The sequence below is a fragment of the Neoarius graeffei genome, chromosome 16 (assembly GCF_027579695.1).
Source record: "Neoarius graeffei isolate fNeoGra1 chromosome 16, fNeoGra1.pri, whole genome shotgun sequence".
NCBI lineage: Eukaryota > Metazoa > Chordata > Actinopteri > Siluriformes > Ariidae > Neoarius > Neoarius graeffei.
Genome location: NC_083584.1, coordinates 7,323,664 through 7,338,421, shown reverse-complemented (window position 1 = coordinate 7,338,421; position 14,758 = coordinate 7,323,664). Strand labels below are relative to the sequence as shown.

General features: G+C 42.7%; 1 protein-coding gene across 1 annotated transcript in view; it reads left to right on the top strand.

Moving 5' to 3' along the window:
- Positions 1-14,758, top strand: part of LOC132900386 (NACHT, LRR and PYD domains-containing protein 12-like) — a 103,126-nt gene that overhangs the window by 87,483 nt on the left and 885 nt on the right. The window contains exons 15-18 of the mRNA XM_060942451.1: positions 60-233; positions 2,402-2,575; positions 11,249-11,404; positions 14,527-14,682. Of these exons, the coding sequence (XP_060798434.1) occupies positions 60-233; positions 2,402-2,575; positions 11,249-11,404; positions 14,527-14,682 (660 nt within the window). The remainder of the gene's footprint in view (positions 1-59; positions 234-2,401; positions 2,576-11,248; positions 11,405-14,526; positions 14,683-14,758) is intronic.

The following is a 14,758-nucleotide window of genomic DNA, read 5'->3' as shown; positions in this document are numbered from 1 at the left end:
AGTAATCCATGCAAATGATATAAACTGAGAGAGTGAAGAGTGTCATTGTCTCTCTGCAGGTTGCGTAATTGTAAAATCACAGATGAAGGCTGTGCTGCTCTGACTTCAGCTCTGAGATCAAACCCCTCACACCTGAGAGAACTGGATCTGTCATGGAATAAACTCAGAGACTCAGGAGTGAAGCGTCTCTCTGCTGTACTGGAGAATCCTCACTGTAAACTGGAGACACTGGGGTAAGATCATCTCTCTGAGAGTCACATGACCTGATCCTCAGTAAGACATATTTAGCATTTGCTGCTAATTTTAGATTGTACATGAAAAGGAAATAAATATGATTTTTTGGAGCCCAGAGTTCTTTTTTTTCAGGAAGGAAAAGAGAGAGAGAGTGTCTTTGACTTTTACGAGGCCTTACATTCATATTTAACATGTAAATATTTACGTGTAACATATTTAAGAAGAAGAAGAAATCTTTATTTGTCACATGCACACTTCAAGCACAGTGAAATTCATCCACTGCATTTAACCCATCTGAAGCAGTGAACACACACACGCACACACTCAGAGCAGTGGGCAGCCACACCAGAGCGCCCGGGGAGCAGTCGGGGGTTCGGTACCTCGCTCAAGGGCACCTCAGCCCAAGGCCGCACCACGTCAACCTAACTGCATGTCTTTGGACTGTGGGGGAAACCGGAGCACCCAGAGGAAACCCATGCAGACACGGGGAGAACATGCAAACTCCATGTAGTTGGAGTCTTGTGTGTTCTCCTGCTGCAGCTTTGTGGGATTAGTGACGGTCTCAGTATCAGCATTAATGCCGGTATCACCACTAGCACTACTGCTAACATCTGGAGTTGTCATGGAAACTCTCCAAGTCTCCAAACAAATGATGAAAAGTCCAAGAAGTTGCAGAAAGGTTTAGACTTTTATTCAACCAGTAAAAGCCGAGTTCCGTCTGCAGATTGAACCGACTCAAAAATGACAAAGTTCTCATTTTATACTGTCTGAAGGACAAAACAGTGTATCCAAATAATTTCATTGGTTTTCATGTCACATCGTACCACTTCAACATTTTCTATTGGCCAATACATCTCACGCTTCTCATATTTTGTATCAACTGAGCCAAATTTTCCAGTATGAACGATTAATTCAGAAAGAATCAAAACATACAATAAGATGGGGTATGGTATAAACAACACAGCGTTCAGAGCGTACAGTACATGATTCAAAATGACTGGGTTCAGATCAAGTTTAAGGCTAATACAGGCTGCAGGTGCGAGTAAACAAACCACTCGTGGCCATGATCAGTCTGCTACTCCATATAATTTTAAAAAAAGAAAATGCACTCTGCAGCTTCTAACACGACCCAATTTAGAACGGCCTGATAAAAGTACTCCGTCGGTATGCACACACTCCAGAATGAACAGTTGGTTAATTCCACATGGTCTTGGCTTTCTCATTCCCACATATGATAATGCTCCAGGTGTTGGAGTCAGAATAATACACTTAGCACAAAATAATCTTCAGTATAAACAATGTCTTTGCTGTATTTTACTGTAATTATGATCATTCATAACCCAATTTATTATGACTTTTAATAGAATTAACTTCATTTATTCAAATTAACATACTCAGCTTTGAATTAATATATAATCAGCATAAAAAGAAATTATTGTATGTGTGGTTATATGAATCAGAGTACATTTGCGATTACGTAAGGTGTGTGTGTGTTTTCGTGACTACATATGTGCACACAAAATCACGACAGAGTCACCTCAGGTTTAGCAGCGATGCTATCACCAGCACCAGTGTTAGAATTAGCATCTGTATGAGCATTAGCGTCGGATTGTTTTCAGTGTTAGCATCGTTAGCATTACTGCTGGGCTCAGCACTGACCTCTTCTGCTCTCCTGCTGACGGTCTCCGCCCTGCTGGTGCTGTATCTCGGCCGTGTCGCCCCCTGAGCTCCCCGACTGCACAGCTCTGTGTCACCAACTCAACTTTTTATCCCCGATGCCCCCACACTGGAAACATCTCAGGCTTTCAGTCCTGGTGAACACAGTGTAGCTGCTATCACCATGTTTACATTTAAAACTTATATCGAGGGTTTCATCTCAGTTATTAAGAAACATAAAAACCTGCATGTGAAAAGATACGACATGTTTCACTGCCGAGTTTTTAGAGTCAACAGGAATCATTCTCATGGAGCTGGCAAACACACACACACACACACACACTAAATAGAATTTGTTATTTAGTTATTACTCTTGTATAATTCGTGACTAAGTTTCTGTATTTCATTGTGATTAAAGACTGCAGTGTCTCTTTGATGAAAAAGTTCCTGCTGAACTGATCTGTGTGTCCTGAACTGAGAGAGTGAAGAGTGTGTCATTGTCTCTCTGCAGGTTGCGTAATTGTGAAATCTCAGGTGAAGGCTGTGCTGCTCTGACTTCAGCTCTGAGATCAAACCCCTCACACCTGAGAGAACTGAATCTGTCATGGAATAAACTCAGAGACTCAGGAGTGAAGCGTCTCTCTGCTGTACTGGAGAATCCTCACTGTAAACTGGAGACACTGGGGTAAGATCATCTCTCTGAGAGTCACATGACCTGATCCTCAGTAAGACACATTCTCTAATAGTGAGACTGAAGCAGAGGTTTTAGGTTCAGCATCAAATATCCTGAGGAGGAAAATCATTACATTTAATTCCACATTGATGTTTTTTCCTGATCTGATCACAGTATTTCTGTATTCAGTGTTTGTAGTAGTATAAACAGATCAGGGCCGAGTTTCCCAAAAACACAGACATCATTGTTTAATGGTAGAGCGAGCATCACTTTGAACTCTCTCTCTCCCAGTTACAAAGATCTCAACTTTCCAATGATTTTTGTAAACTCAGCCCTGATTCATCTTTTAAATTTTATTTTACACACACACACACACACACACACACACACACACACACACACACACACACACACACACACACACACACAGGGTCTCATTTATCAATCTTTTTGTAAAATTGTGTGTAAATATTTGTGTAAACCAAAATGAACTAAACATTTCTGACAGAAAGGCTGATTTTCTTTGTAAGTTTGTGCTTAAGTTGATCACCCGTAATGTGTGAAGTGTGTTCCTGGCACAACTGATTTGCATGTAGTGACGCCCACACACACTTCTATAAGTCTCTCTGGATAAGGGCGTCGGCTAAATGCTGTAAGCATAATAACAATAAGCAATTTAAACTCCACAGTATATTCCAGATATAAAAGTGCAGTAATCCATGCAAATTATATCAACTGAGAGAGTGAAGAGTGTGTCATTGTCTATCTGCAGGTTGAGTTATTGTGAAATCTCAGATGAAGGCTGTGCTGCTCTGACTTCAGCTCTAAGATCAAACCCCTCACACCTGAGAGAACTGGATCTGACTGGGAATGAACTCAGAGACTCAGGAGTGAAGCGTCTCTCTGCTGTACTGGAGAATCCTCACTGTAAACTGGAGACACTGGGGTAAGATCATCTCTCTGAGAGTCACATGACCTGATCCTCAGTAAGACACATTCTCTAATAGTGAGACTGAAGCAGAGGCAGGCCTTTCAATTACATAATTTGTGCTACACCCTGCATTTCTGAATTTGGTCTTTTTCTGTCGTGATACAGGATAATTTGGGCTTTTCTGCACGCGCAAAGTGCTGTTTTCCCAGGGCTCTGTGTTTAAACCTGCTGCTGCTTTTTTTGCTACAAAGTTATGAATAAATAAAGAAATCTATGAATGTTTTTTACCTTTATTGCAAAATGTCTACAGCATTAATCCCTCTTGATGTACATGAAAAAATAATTAGAATACGGTTAGTTAGTGTTTGTGTTAGGGCCTGACAGGGGCACCGCCAGAAATTTTGGGCCCCATGAAAGATTAGAATTTTGGGCCCCCCAACTTTGCCCACCCTCGTCACAATTGCACTATTGTCATTATTTGACTTTTGATAGCCCATGGACCTTGAGTTTGTGACTTTGTTATTACATTTTATGTATTAACCAATGGTTGAAACCAATGGTTTAGAACATGTGAACATTCCACACACGTAACCATGTCAAACACTTGACTGGTGTCCGTTATTAGTGTAAGGCAGCTGGGCCATAGAAGGTTCACGCTGCATGCTGCACTCTACACGCTACACGCGTGTAAAGAAAAGTGGACAAACGTAGCATGACTTGCTCTGGGCCATAGAACGGCGTTCACGTTGCACGCTGCACACTTCACGCGTGAAGCGAGAAATGAACATGCACACTTTTTTCTAGGCGTGAAGATGGAAATTCCAGTCAATGCATGCACGACCCCAAGGTCACCGCCGCGCCAGCCAATCAGAACGGGTCTAGGGAGATAAAATGGACGACTACCGAGAAAAGTTGATCGAGTTTGTTCGAGAAAGGCCCCTGCTATGGGATCCGCGTGTGGTGGATTATAAAGACAGGGACCAGAAGGCACAAGTTTGGGAGGACTTGAATGAGCATGTGAAATCACCGACAGGTATGTGTTATAGTCTTCGGGCGTGTGCCGTCAAAAAGCACTGGGCTATCGTTTTGATTTTGATATCATTGTTTTAGTCGTCATCCGAAGAGTCCATATTGTTGGTTACTCGGTCAAAGTAGAACAGACGCAACACGTGAACATCCAAGCATGAAGTTTAATGGCCCAGGGTCCGGTTCTTCACGTGAACGTGTAGCGTGCAGCGTGAACCTTCTATGGCCCAGCTGCCTAATGGGTTTATTTTTTTTCCACTTGCCATTGTGTGTAGTGGTGGGGAAATTCTGCGCTGGCCCTTTAAGAGCGCAGGTAGTTATGGGAACGAGGCACTGGCCTCTTTCAGTTCGTTTTGGAAATAAAGCGCCAATGCCACTGGACGTTTGCAGCCCGTCCTCAGCAGTGTATTTGTGTCTCATTTCTTCAGAATAAAAAGACTGGTGAACAACACAACGCAACATCTGTTACATTAGCAACACTTTAATCTAGCAAACTGTATATGACGCTCGCTCATTAAAAACTTCAATCCTAAAGCATTTATGGGTTGTATTGCTGCTTACCTCCTTCTCCAAAGGGGGGTTCAGTGGTTTGGTAGGGCGGAGGTCCCCCTGAGGCTGAATCTGTGCATATTTAGGGCACCCCATTAGTTATGAAACTGGTTATTAGCACTAGTTATTAGCACCAGCATAACATAATATTTCATCTTGTTTATCACACAAGTCAGTTCAGTTATTAAAATGGAAAAAATGTCACTGTACAAACTGTAAAAGTGTTCTCTTGATAGGCTAATCCAACCACGTCCATACTGTTCATTTACCATTCGCTAATATTTTGAACACACATGTGAGCGATAGCTACCTTTCTTTGGGAAAAACTGAGTGACCAGTTGCCTGCCTCTCCGGTCCCTCTCAGCTTTCAGCTGCCTTTCTTTACGTTTTTGACAGCCACTCTTCATATTTAGCGATCATAGACTGTACGCACTCCACTGCTGGCTGGCTGGCTGCTGCACCGCAACACAGCAGCAAGTAGCGTTGCACTGATCAGCACACAGATTTAACGCATCGCGCTTCTACCAGAACTGGACTGTACCATTTCGCAAAAGGGGGAGGGTTAAATGACAGTATGTTGAAGAACTCAAGAAATAGACAGCCTTGTTCAATTAGCTCATTTTACCAGATGGGATATTGCATTGTTGTTATTTCAAAAGTCTTATTAAAATCATCAAAAGCATATTATCAGCCCCTTAAAGGGCCCCATGGCAGCCCCTAGAATTGTTCTAACCTTTCCCCCCCTGGCGGTGCCCATGGGGCCTGAGGAGAGCCTGGAGGAAAGGAGCCTGGGAATGAAAAAGCAAGTTCTGCACTGTTGCCATCAAAGAGACAAACCTGTAGCAGACCTGTGACACAAAAGGTTTTTCAGTCACATCACAAGAATTGGCAGTGCAATTCACAGTATGTAGTCAGGTAAAAGGTCTTAAGCCTCACTCACAACCCGCCATACGTGCTGCTATGGGCGGTCTACGGTAAAAAAAATTTGTCAAAACCGTGCTTGGGAGTTGTGTGATACTTGCATGTGTTCAGCACCATAGAAGGTTGCAGACTGCGCGTGGAGACTTCTACAGGTCTTACGACAAATCAAGAATGCATACACTACGTATGGGACCCGTACTCCTTTTGTACGCCTGAACCACATCAGCAGCGCGGCTAATAGGGGCTTTTTGCGATGACAGTAAGACGCATGAGTGACGCACGGGCATTGTACAAGTGACGTGCCTCAGAAGTACTACACAAGTATTCCACACTTGCTATTTGTGCGGCCCACAAGACAGAAGTACATCTCACTTTCTACCCCTATGTGTGGTGTGCACGCAGCGCACGCGACTGGCACGTGACCTGAAGTGCAAGACTCTGGGTATATATTATTGGGGAGGAACCAAGGAACCGATCATGTAGCATGTAGCATCGTAGAAAGGAAGAAGACCACCTCATTTGCTGTTTTTATTTGAGTATATGTTAATTTACCATGCAAACATCAAATAATAAAACATGAGTCTAAGGGAATAACGCATTTTATTACATTGTAAAAAATCCCAACTAAATAGCCCAACAGTTTGAGCACTGAAACACACTCTGACTCCGAGCTGCTGTCCTGCTCCTGCTGAGTGGTGGGACGGGGTGTCGGGATGTCCTTGTCCTCATCACTGAGCATGGCACAATAGCCTGACAGCGATGATGGGATTGCAGTGTCCTCACTTCTGGGCATCGTTAGCTGAAACATACATGAAAATCAGCATATATAATATTAATTACATAAGCATATCGATCCTGAAATGAATGTTTAAAGCATGTGTATTTACCTGTGGAAATCCCTCTGGCGGGCGGCTGTGCCTTCTGCCGGCTTGAAGGCAAACTTCTCCCTGTCCGTGCAGGGCTCACCGGTGCTGCTAGCATCATCATCAAATTCTTCCTCCTCCTCCCCCTCTGCTGTTTCAGGCTGGGTTACTTCACTTTTGCTCACGTCTTCCTGGGTCCCATTTTCTAAACTTTCAACTGAAAAATTTTTAAATTTTTCCCACAAAATATCCAATGTTCTTCAGTCAAAAGACAGATACAGAATGCTGCAGACACGCTGGTTTTATACCCACTCCTGGCTTGCATCACACGCACATTATGAGTGATTGTAATGTGCTAATCATCACATGTGTCACACGCTTCACAAGTGCGGCCCGAACTCATAGTGCAGGAAACTGGTAAAATGCAAGTCACGCACTCCACACTCACTGAACACACACTGATCACGTGCGTCAGACATACGCTTTCCACGGGCTAACGGCGCAACTTTTCCCACGCCTCGAGGAAGTCAGGCGTGCAACCTGTACTTGACAAGTACTTTGCCCGTACTCCTCCCCCAAACTTTCCCCCGGGTTCACCGTGACCCTGCGGCACGGCTGCGAGCTACCAAACCCTGCGACCCGTGTGTGTCCAGAACACTTACGGCGGGTTGTGAGCGAGGCTTTAGATTAAATGAAAGGCCAGTGTCTAAGACTATCATCAACAAGAGGACCAAGCTCCAAGTCACTGATTCCACCCACACTAACACAACTCTGTGTATTTAAGATGCAAGCTGTATCTTAAATACACACAGTCATGTCCTGAATAGCTCTCTTTTATTCAGTATTTTAGCTGATTTAAATCCTATGACACTAGGTATCAGAGAGCTGTTGCAGTTGAGGTCAGATAATGTGGGATATTGGGCTATTTTTAGGTTTTTAAATGATACAGGAATTATTAGGAGAATTTAGCACAATAGGGTAGTAAACATTCTGGTTCATACTCCAGTCCAAAGGGGGCAGTAATGCACCTAAAAGCTGTTTGACAACCACCATAAAACAATATAAAAAAAGAAGATTTACCTAATGTGGAAATCCCGCTCTGGTCATTGAAATCATGGCGTGCTGATCACCGTTGATGGAGAATTTGTGCTCTGCGTGAGGCTTACGGCTAGTTTGACGAACCCGGAACAACATGGGAATGGTGTGGATTTTGCGTCAATTATGAGAAATACATGCTAATTCTCACTAATTTTGGTGTTTTTAAAGAAGAAAGTCAAGACATTGGGTTTTATGCAGCCAAGTTTATTTCATCAACATTTTGGGGTTTTTTACTTTTGGAAGCATATTTTGGGTGCTTGACCTTAATTTGGGCGCCTTTTTAATTTGGGCGCTTACGACGTTATCTGTCGCAGGCTTCATGTCATTGAAAGGCCTGAGAGGTTTTAGGTTCAACATCAAATATCCTGAGGAGGAAAATCATTACATTTAATTCCACATTGATGTTTTTTTTTCCTGATCTGATCATAGTATTTCTGTATTCAGTGTTTGTAGTAGTATAAACAGATCAGGGCCGAGTTTCCCAAAAACACAAACATCATCATTTCATGGTAGAGCGAGCATCACTTTGAACTCTCTCTCTCCCAGTTACAGTGATCTTCATTTTGCAATGATTTTCGGAAACTCAGCCCTGATTGCTCTTTTAAATTTGATTACTAACACACACACACACACACACACACACACACACACACACACACACACACACACACACACACACACACAGGGTCTCATTTATCAATCTTTTCATAAAATTTTGTATCAATATTTGTGTGGTGAGGTTAATATGGGACGGCCTTGGGCTGGGGTGCCCTTGAGCGAGGCACCTAACTCCCAACTGCTCCCTGGGTGCTATTAGCATGGCTGCCCACTGCTCTGGGTATGTGTGTGTGCTCATTGCTCACGTGTGTGTACGTGTGTGTGTTCACTGCTTCAGATGGGTTAAAGGATATGGGACATGAAACACAAAAGTACGCTATATCAGTTTCTTTCCATTAAAAATATGAATTAATTGCATCAACAAATACAAAATCATCTATTAAATTCAGCAAAATCGTTATATTCGTGATGATTATATGGCATTTCTGCTCGACTTCCGATATGCATTTTTTGCAACCGGAAGAGCCGCTGTCACGTGATCATACGTCACAAAAACTTTCGGGCACAGCACAAGCGGGTAGATGAATGGAGAAGTGGATGACAAGAAAATTGTTTTTATAGTCTTTAAAGTACATTGGACATCATACATTGGACATCATGGTGTATTGTGCTGCTTATGGTTGCAATAATTCCAATGGGAAATGCCCTGGAGTAAGTTTTTTTGCATTCCCCAAGGACCCGAAGCTGAGGAAAGTGTGGGCTCACCTGCGCATGCGCAGTAGGCTTCGCGCATGCGCAGTAGGCTTGGTAGGACAACTTTACAGAACACCTGTTGAAAAAAACTTTGCGCCTGCTGTTTCCCACAAACTGTGTTCGGATCATTTCACTGAGGATTCTTTCAACATTAATACTCAGGTACTGAGCGATATTAATTCATGAAACAGGAAGCATAAGGATGAGAAAAAAAAACAGTTCAAATCGGGAAGCCGCGCACACCTGCGCCAGGCTGCACAAATGCGCTCAGCTTCCTGACCCAAACTGCCTCTCTCTCATCCTTACACTTCATGCCTCATGCTCCATGAACCAATGTCGCTATTTTTTTTTTTTAAATCGGATCTGCGCGATTCAGCCGTGAAAAAGGCGGCATCCGCCGAAAGGCGTGCTGTTTGCATCCCTGCACGGAGGCCAGGGGACAGGGCAGGAATATTTTTGTTGATATGAGTGATCCGGTGCGATTTCGCGACCCCCCTGTTGAAGACCTCTGCGCTAAGCGACTGAAAGCCGAGGTAAGGATTAGTATTATAATTTTGGATGTATCAGTTATTGATTATCATAATTCTGACTCGGGCGGCATGGTGGTGTAGTGGTTAGTGCTGTCGCCTCACAGCAAGAAGGTCCTGGGTTCGAGCCCCGTGGCCAGCGAGGGCCTTTCTGTGCGTCGTTTGCATGTTCTCCCCGTGTCCGCGTGGGTTTCCTCCGGGTGCTCCGGTTTCCCCCACAGTCCAAAGACATGCAGGTTAGGTTAACTGGTGACTCTAAATTGAGCGTAGGTGTGAATGTGAGTGTGAATGGTTGTCTGTGTCTATGTGTCAGCCCTGTGATGACCTGGCGACTTGTCCAGGGTGTACCCCGCCTTTCACCCGTAGTCAGTTGGGATAGGCTCCAGCTTGCCTGCGACCCTGTAGAAGGATAAAGCGGCTAGAGATAATGAGATGAGATAATTCTGACTCGTTTCGCCATTTTGAATGTTTTCATCTCGGACTCTGGAAGCATTGTATCTCGATCAATCTCGAAAAATATCAGCAAAAAAAAAAAACTAGCTTGCAACGGACTTTAGCTAGATCTATGATGAACTTTCAATGTATGATACAAAAATAATACTTCTTTCAACAGATCATTAGCCTTTGAGCAGAATTGTTTTTAACTTACCAGGAAGTGTTATCCAGCCGACCGCTTTCAGTTTCATGAGAGCTGAATGAACTCTCACTCTCAGAATCATCTGACCTGTCAGAGTAAAGACAAGATCCATGTTCATGTGAATTTCCAGCTATCGGTTCGAATTGATAGGGTCTAACTTCACATCTCTGTGAAACATCAGGAATATCACTGTCGATGGTGTCCATTTCGGTAACCTGTTTACATTAGATTCCCAAGCGCTGGCTCCTTGGAAAGTTTTTGTGATGTCACGGGTCACGTGACCACCTAGCTCATTAACGAATCCTTGTTTTACGCTGATGTATAAAAAAACTTGAATAATGAGATGATTTTCACATTTTTGACGCCCTGCAGTGATTTAGATGGCATTTCTTATGTCCTTTATACATAATTATGCCCAGGTAAAAATCCATGTCCCATATCCTTTAAGAGAGAAAATTTCACAAGTGTGCGATGAATAAAGTTGCTCTTTCTTTCTTTCTTTCTTTCTTTCTTTCTTTCTTTCTTTCTTTCTTTCTTTCTTTCTTTCTTTTCTGACAGAAAGGCTGATTTTCTTTGTAAGTTTGTGCTTAAGTTGATCACCCGTAATGTGTGAAGTGTGTTCCTGGCACAACTGATTTGCATGTAGTGACGCCCACACACACTTCTATAAGTCGCTCTGGATAAGGGCGTCGGCTAAATGCTGTAAACATAATAACAATAAGTAATTTAAACTCCACAGTATATTCCAGATATAAACGTGCAGTAATCCATGCAAATTATATAAACTGAGAGAGTGAAGAGTGTGTCATTGTCTCTCTGCAGGTTGCGTGATTGTGAAATCTCAGATGAAGGCTGTGCTGCTCTGACTTCAGCTCTGAGATCAAACCCCTCACACCTGAGAGAACTGGATCTGTCTGAGAATAAACTCAGAGACTCACAAAAGGAGAAACTCTTCAGTCTTAAACTCCAGAACTTGAGGTGATTTGTTCGAGTTTCAGTTAAACATTTACAAAAATATATACACAAATATTTAGAGTCATAAACATTGATGCTGTTTATTTATTGAAGAAAGTTTCTGTAACCTGGTTCTATTTCTATAAAGAGCTATTGATTTTAAACAGGTTCATATTCAGTGAGTTACTGGGGATTTTTTAAACTTTTCACTTTTTAATTTAATGTTCAATGTTCAATTCCACATTGATGTCTTTTTTCCTGATCTGATCATAGTATTTCTGTATTCAGTGTTTGTAGTAGTATAAACAGATCAGGGCCGAGTTTCCCAAAAGCACAAACATCATTTCATGGTAGAGTGAGCATCACTTTGAACTCTCTCTCTCCCAGTTACAATGATCTTCATTTTGCAATGATTTTCGGAAACTCAGCCCTGATTGCTCTTTTAAATTTGATTACTAACACACACACACACACACACACACACACACACACACACACACACACACACACAGGGTCTCATTTATCAATCTTTTCATAAAATTTTGTATCAATATTTGTGTGGTGAAGTTAATATGGGACGGCCTTGGGCTGGGGTGCCCTTGAGCGAGGCACCTAACTCCCAACTGCTCCCTGGGTGCTATTAGCATGGCTGCCCACTGCTCTGGGTATGTGTGTGTGCTCATTGCTCACGTGTGTGTACGTGTGTGTGTTCACTGCTTCAGATGGGTTAAAGGACATGGGACATGAAACACAAAAGTACGCTATATCAGTTTCTTTCCATTAAAAATATGAATTAATTGCATCAACAAATACAAAATCATCTATTAAATTCAGCAAAATCATTATATTCGTGATGATTATATGGCATTTCTGCTCGACTTCCGATATGCATTTTTTGCAACCGGAAGAGCCGCTGTCACGTGATCATACGTCACAAAAACTTTCGGGCACAGCACAAGCGGGTAGATGAATGGAGAAGTGGATGACAAGAAAATTGTTTTTATAGTCTTTAAAGTACATTGGACATCATACATTGGACATCATACATTGGACATCATGGTGTATTGTGCTGCTTATGGTTGCAATAATTCCAATGGGAAATGCCCTGGAGTAAGTTTTTTTGCATTCCCCAAGGACCCGAAGCTGAGGAAAGTGTGGGCTCACCTGCGCATGCGCAGTAGGCTTCGCGCATGCGCAGTAGGCTTGGTAGGACAACTTTACAGAACACCTGTTGAAAAAAACTTTGCGCCTGCTGTTTCCCACAAACTGTGTTCGGACCATTTCACTGAGGATTCTTTCAACATTAATACTCAGGTACTGAGCAATATTAATTCATGAAACAGGAAGCATAAGGATGAGAAAAAAAAACAGTTCAACTCGGGAAGCCGCGCACACCTGCGCCAGGCTGCACAAATGCGCACAGCTTCCCGACCCAAACCGCCTCTCTCTCATCCTTACACTTCATGCCTCATGCTCCATGAACCAATGTCGCTATTTTTTTTTTTTTTAATCGGATCTGTGCGATTCAGCCGTGAAAAAGGCGGCATCCGCCGAAAGGCGCGCTGTTTGCATCCCTGCACGGAGGCCAGGGGACAGGGCAGGAATATTTTTGTTGATATGAGTGATCCGGTGCGATTTCGCGACCCCCCTGTTGAAGACCTCTGCGCTAAGCGACTGAAAGCCGAGGTAAGGATTAGTATTATAATTTTGGGTGTATCAGTTATTGATTATCATAATTCTGACTCGGGCGGCATGGTGGTGTAGTGGTTAGTGCTGTCGCCTCACAGCAAGAAGGTCCTGGGTTCGAGCACCGTGGCCAGCGAGGGCCTTTCTGTGCGGCGTTTGCATGTTGTCTGCATGGGTTTCCTCCGGGTGCTCCGGTTTCCCCCACAGTCCAAAGACATGCAGGTTAGGTTAACTGGTGACTCGAAATTGAGCGTAGGTGTGAATGTGAGTGTGAATGGTTGTCTGTGTCTATGTGTCAGCCCTGTGATGACCTGGCGACTTGTCCAGGGTGTACCCCGCCTTTCGCCCGTAGTCAGCTGGGATAGGCTCCAGCTTGCCTGTGACCCTGTAGAAGGATAAAGCGGCTAGAGATAATGAGATGAGATAATTCTGACTCGTTTCGCCATTTTGAATGTTTTCATCTCGGACTCTGGAAGCATTGTATCTCAATCAATCTTGAAAAATATCAGCAAAAAAAAAAACTAGCTTGCAACGGACTTTAGCTAGATCTATGATGAACTTTCAGTGTATGATACAAAAATAATACTTCTTTCAACAGATCATTAGCCTTTGAGCAGAATTGTTTTTAACTTACCAGGAAGTGTTATCCAGCCGACCGCTTTCAGTTTCATGAGGGCTGAATGAACTCTCACTCTCAGAATCATCTGACCTGTCAGAGTAAAGACAAGATCCATGTTCATGTGAATTTCCAGCTATCGGTTCGAATTGATAGGGTCTAACTTCACATCTCTGTGAAACATCGGGAATATCACTGTCGATGGTGTCCATTTCGGTAACCTGTTTACATTAGATTCCCAAGCGCTGGCTCCTTGGAAAGTTTTTGTGATGTCACGGGTCACGTGACCACCTAGCTCATTAACGAATCCTTGTTTTACGCTGATGTATAAAAAAACTTGAATAATGAGATGATTTTCACATTTTTGACGCCCTGCAGTGATTTAGATGGCATTTCTTATGTCCTTTATACATAATTATGCCCAGGTAAAAATCCATGTCCCATATCCTTTAAGAGAGAAAATTTCACAAGTGTGCGATGAATAAAGTTGTGCTTTCTTTCTTTCTTTCTTTCTTTCTTTCTTTCTTTCTTTCTTTCTTTCTTTCTTTCTTTCTTTCTTTCTTTCTTTCTTTTCTGACAGAAAGGCTGATTTTCTTTGTAAGTTTGTACTTAAGTTGATCACCCGTAATGTGTGAAGTGTGTTCCTGGCACAACTGATTTGCATGTAGTGACGCCCACACACACTTCTATAAGTCGCTCTGGATAAGGGCGTCGGCTAAATGCTGTAAACATAATAACAATAAGTAATTTAAACTCCACAGTATATTCCAGATATAAAAGTGCAGTAATCCATGCAAATTATATAAACTGAGAGAGTGAAGAGTGTGTCATTGTCTCTCTGCAGGTTGAGTTATTGTGAAATCTCAGATGAAGGCTGTGCTGCTCTGACTTCAGCTCTGAGATCAAACCCCTCACACCTGAGAGAACTGGATCTGTTTGTGAATAAACTCAGAGACTCAGGAGTGAAGAAACTCTTCAGTCTTAAACTCCAGAACTTGAGGTGATTTGTTCGAGTTTCAGTGAAACATTTACAAAAATCTATACACAAATATTTAGAGTCATAAACATTGATGCTG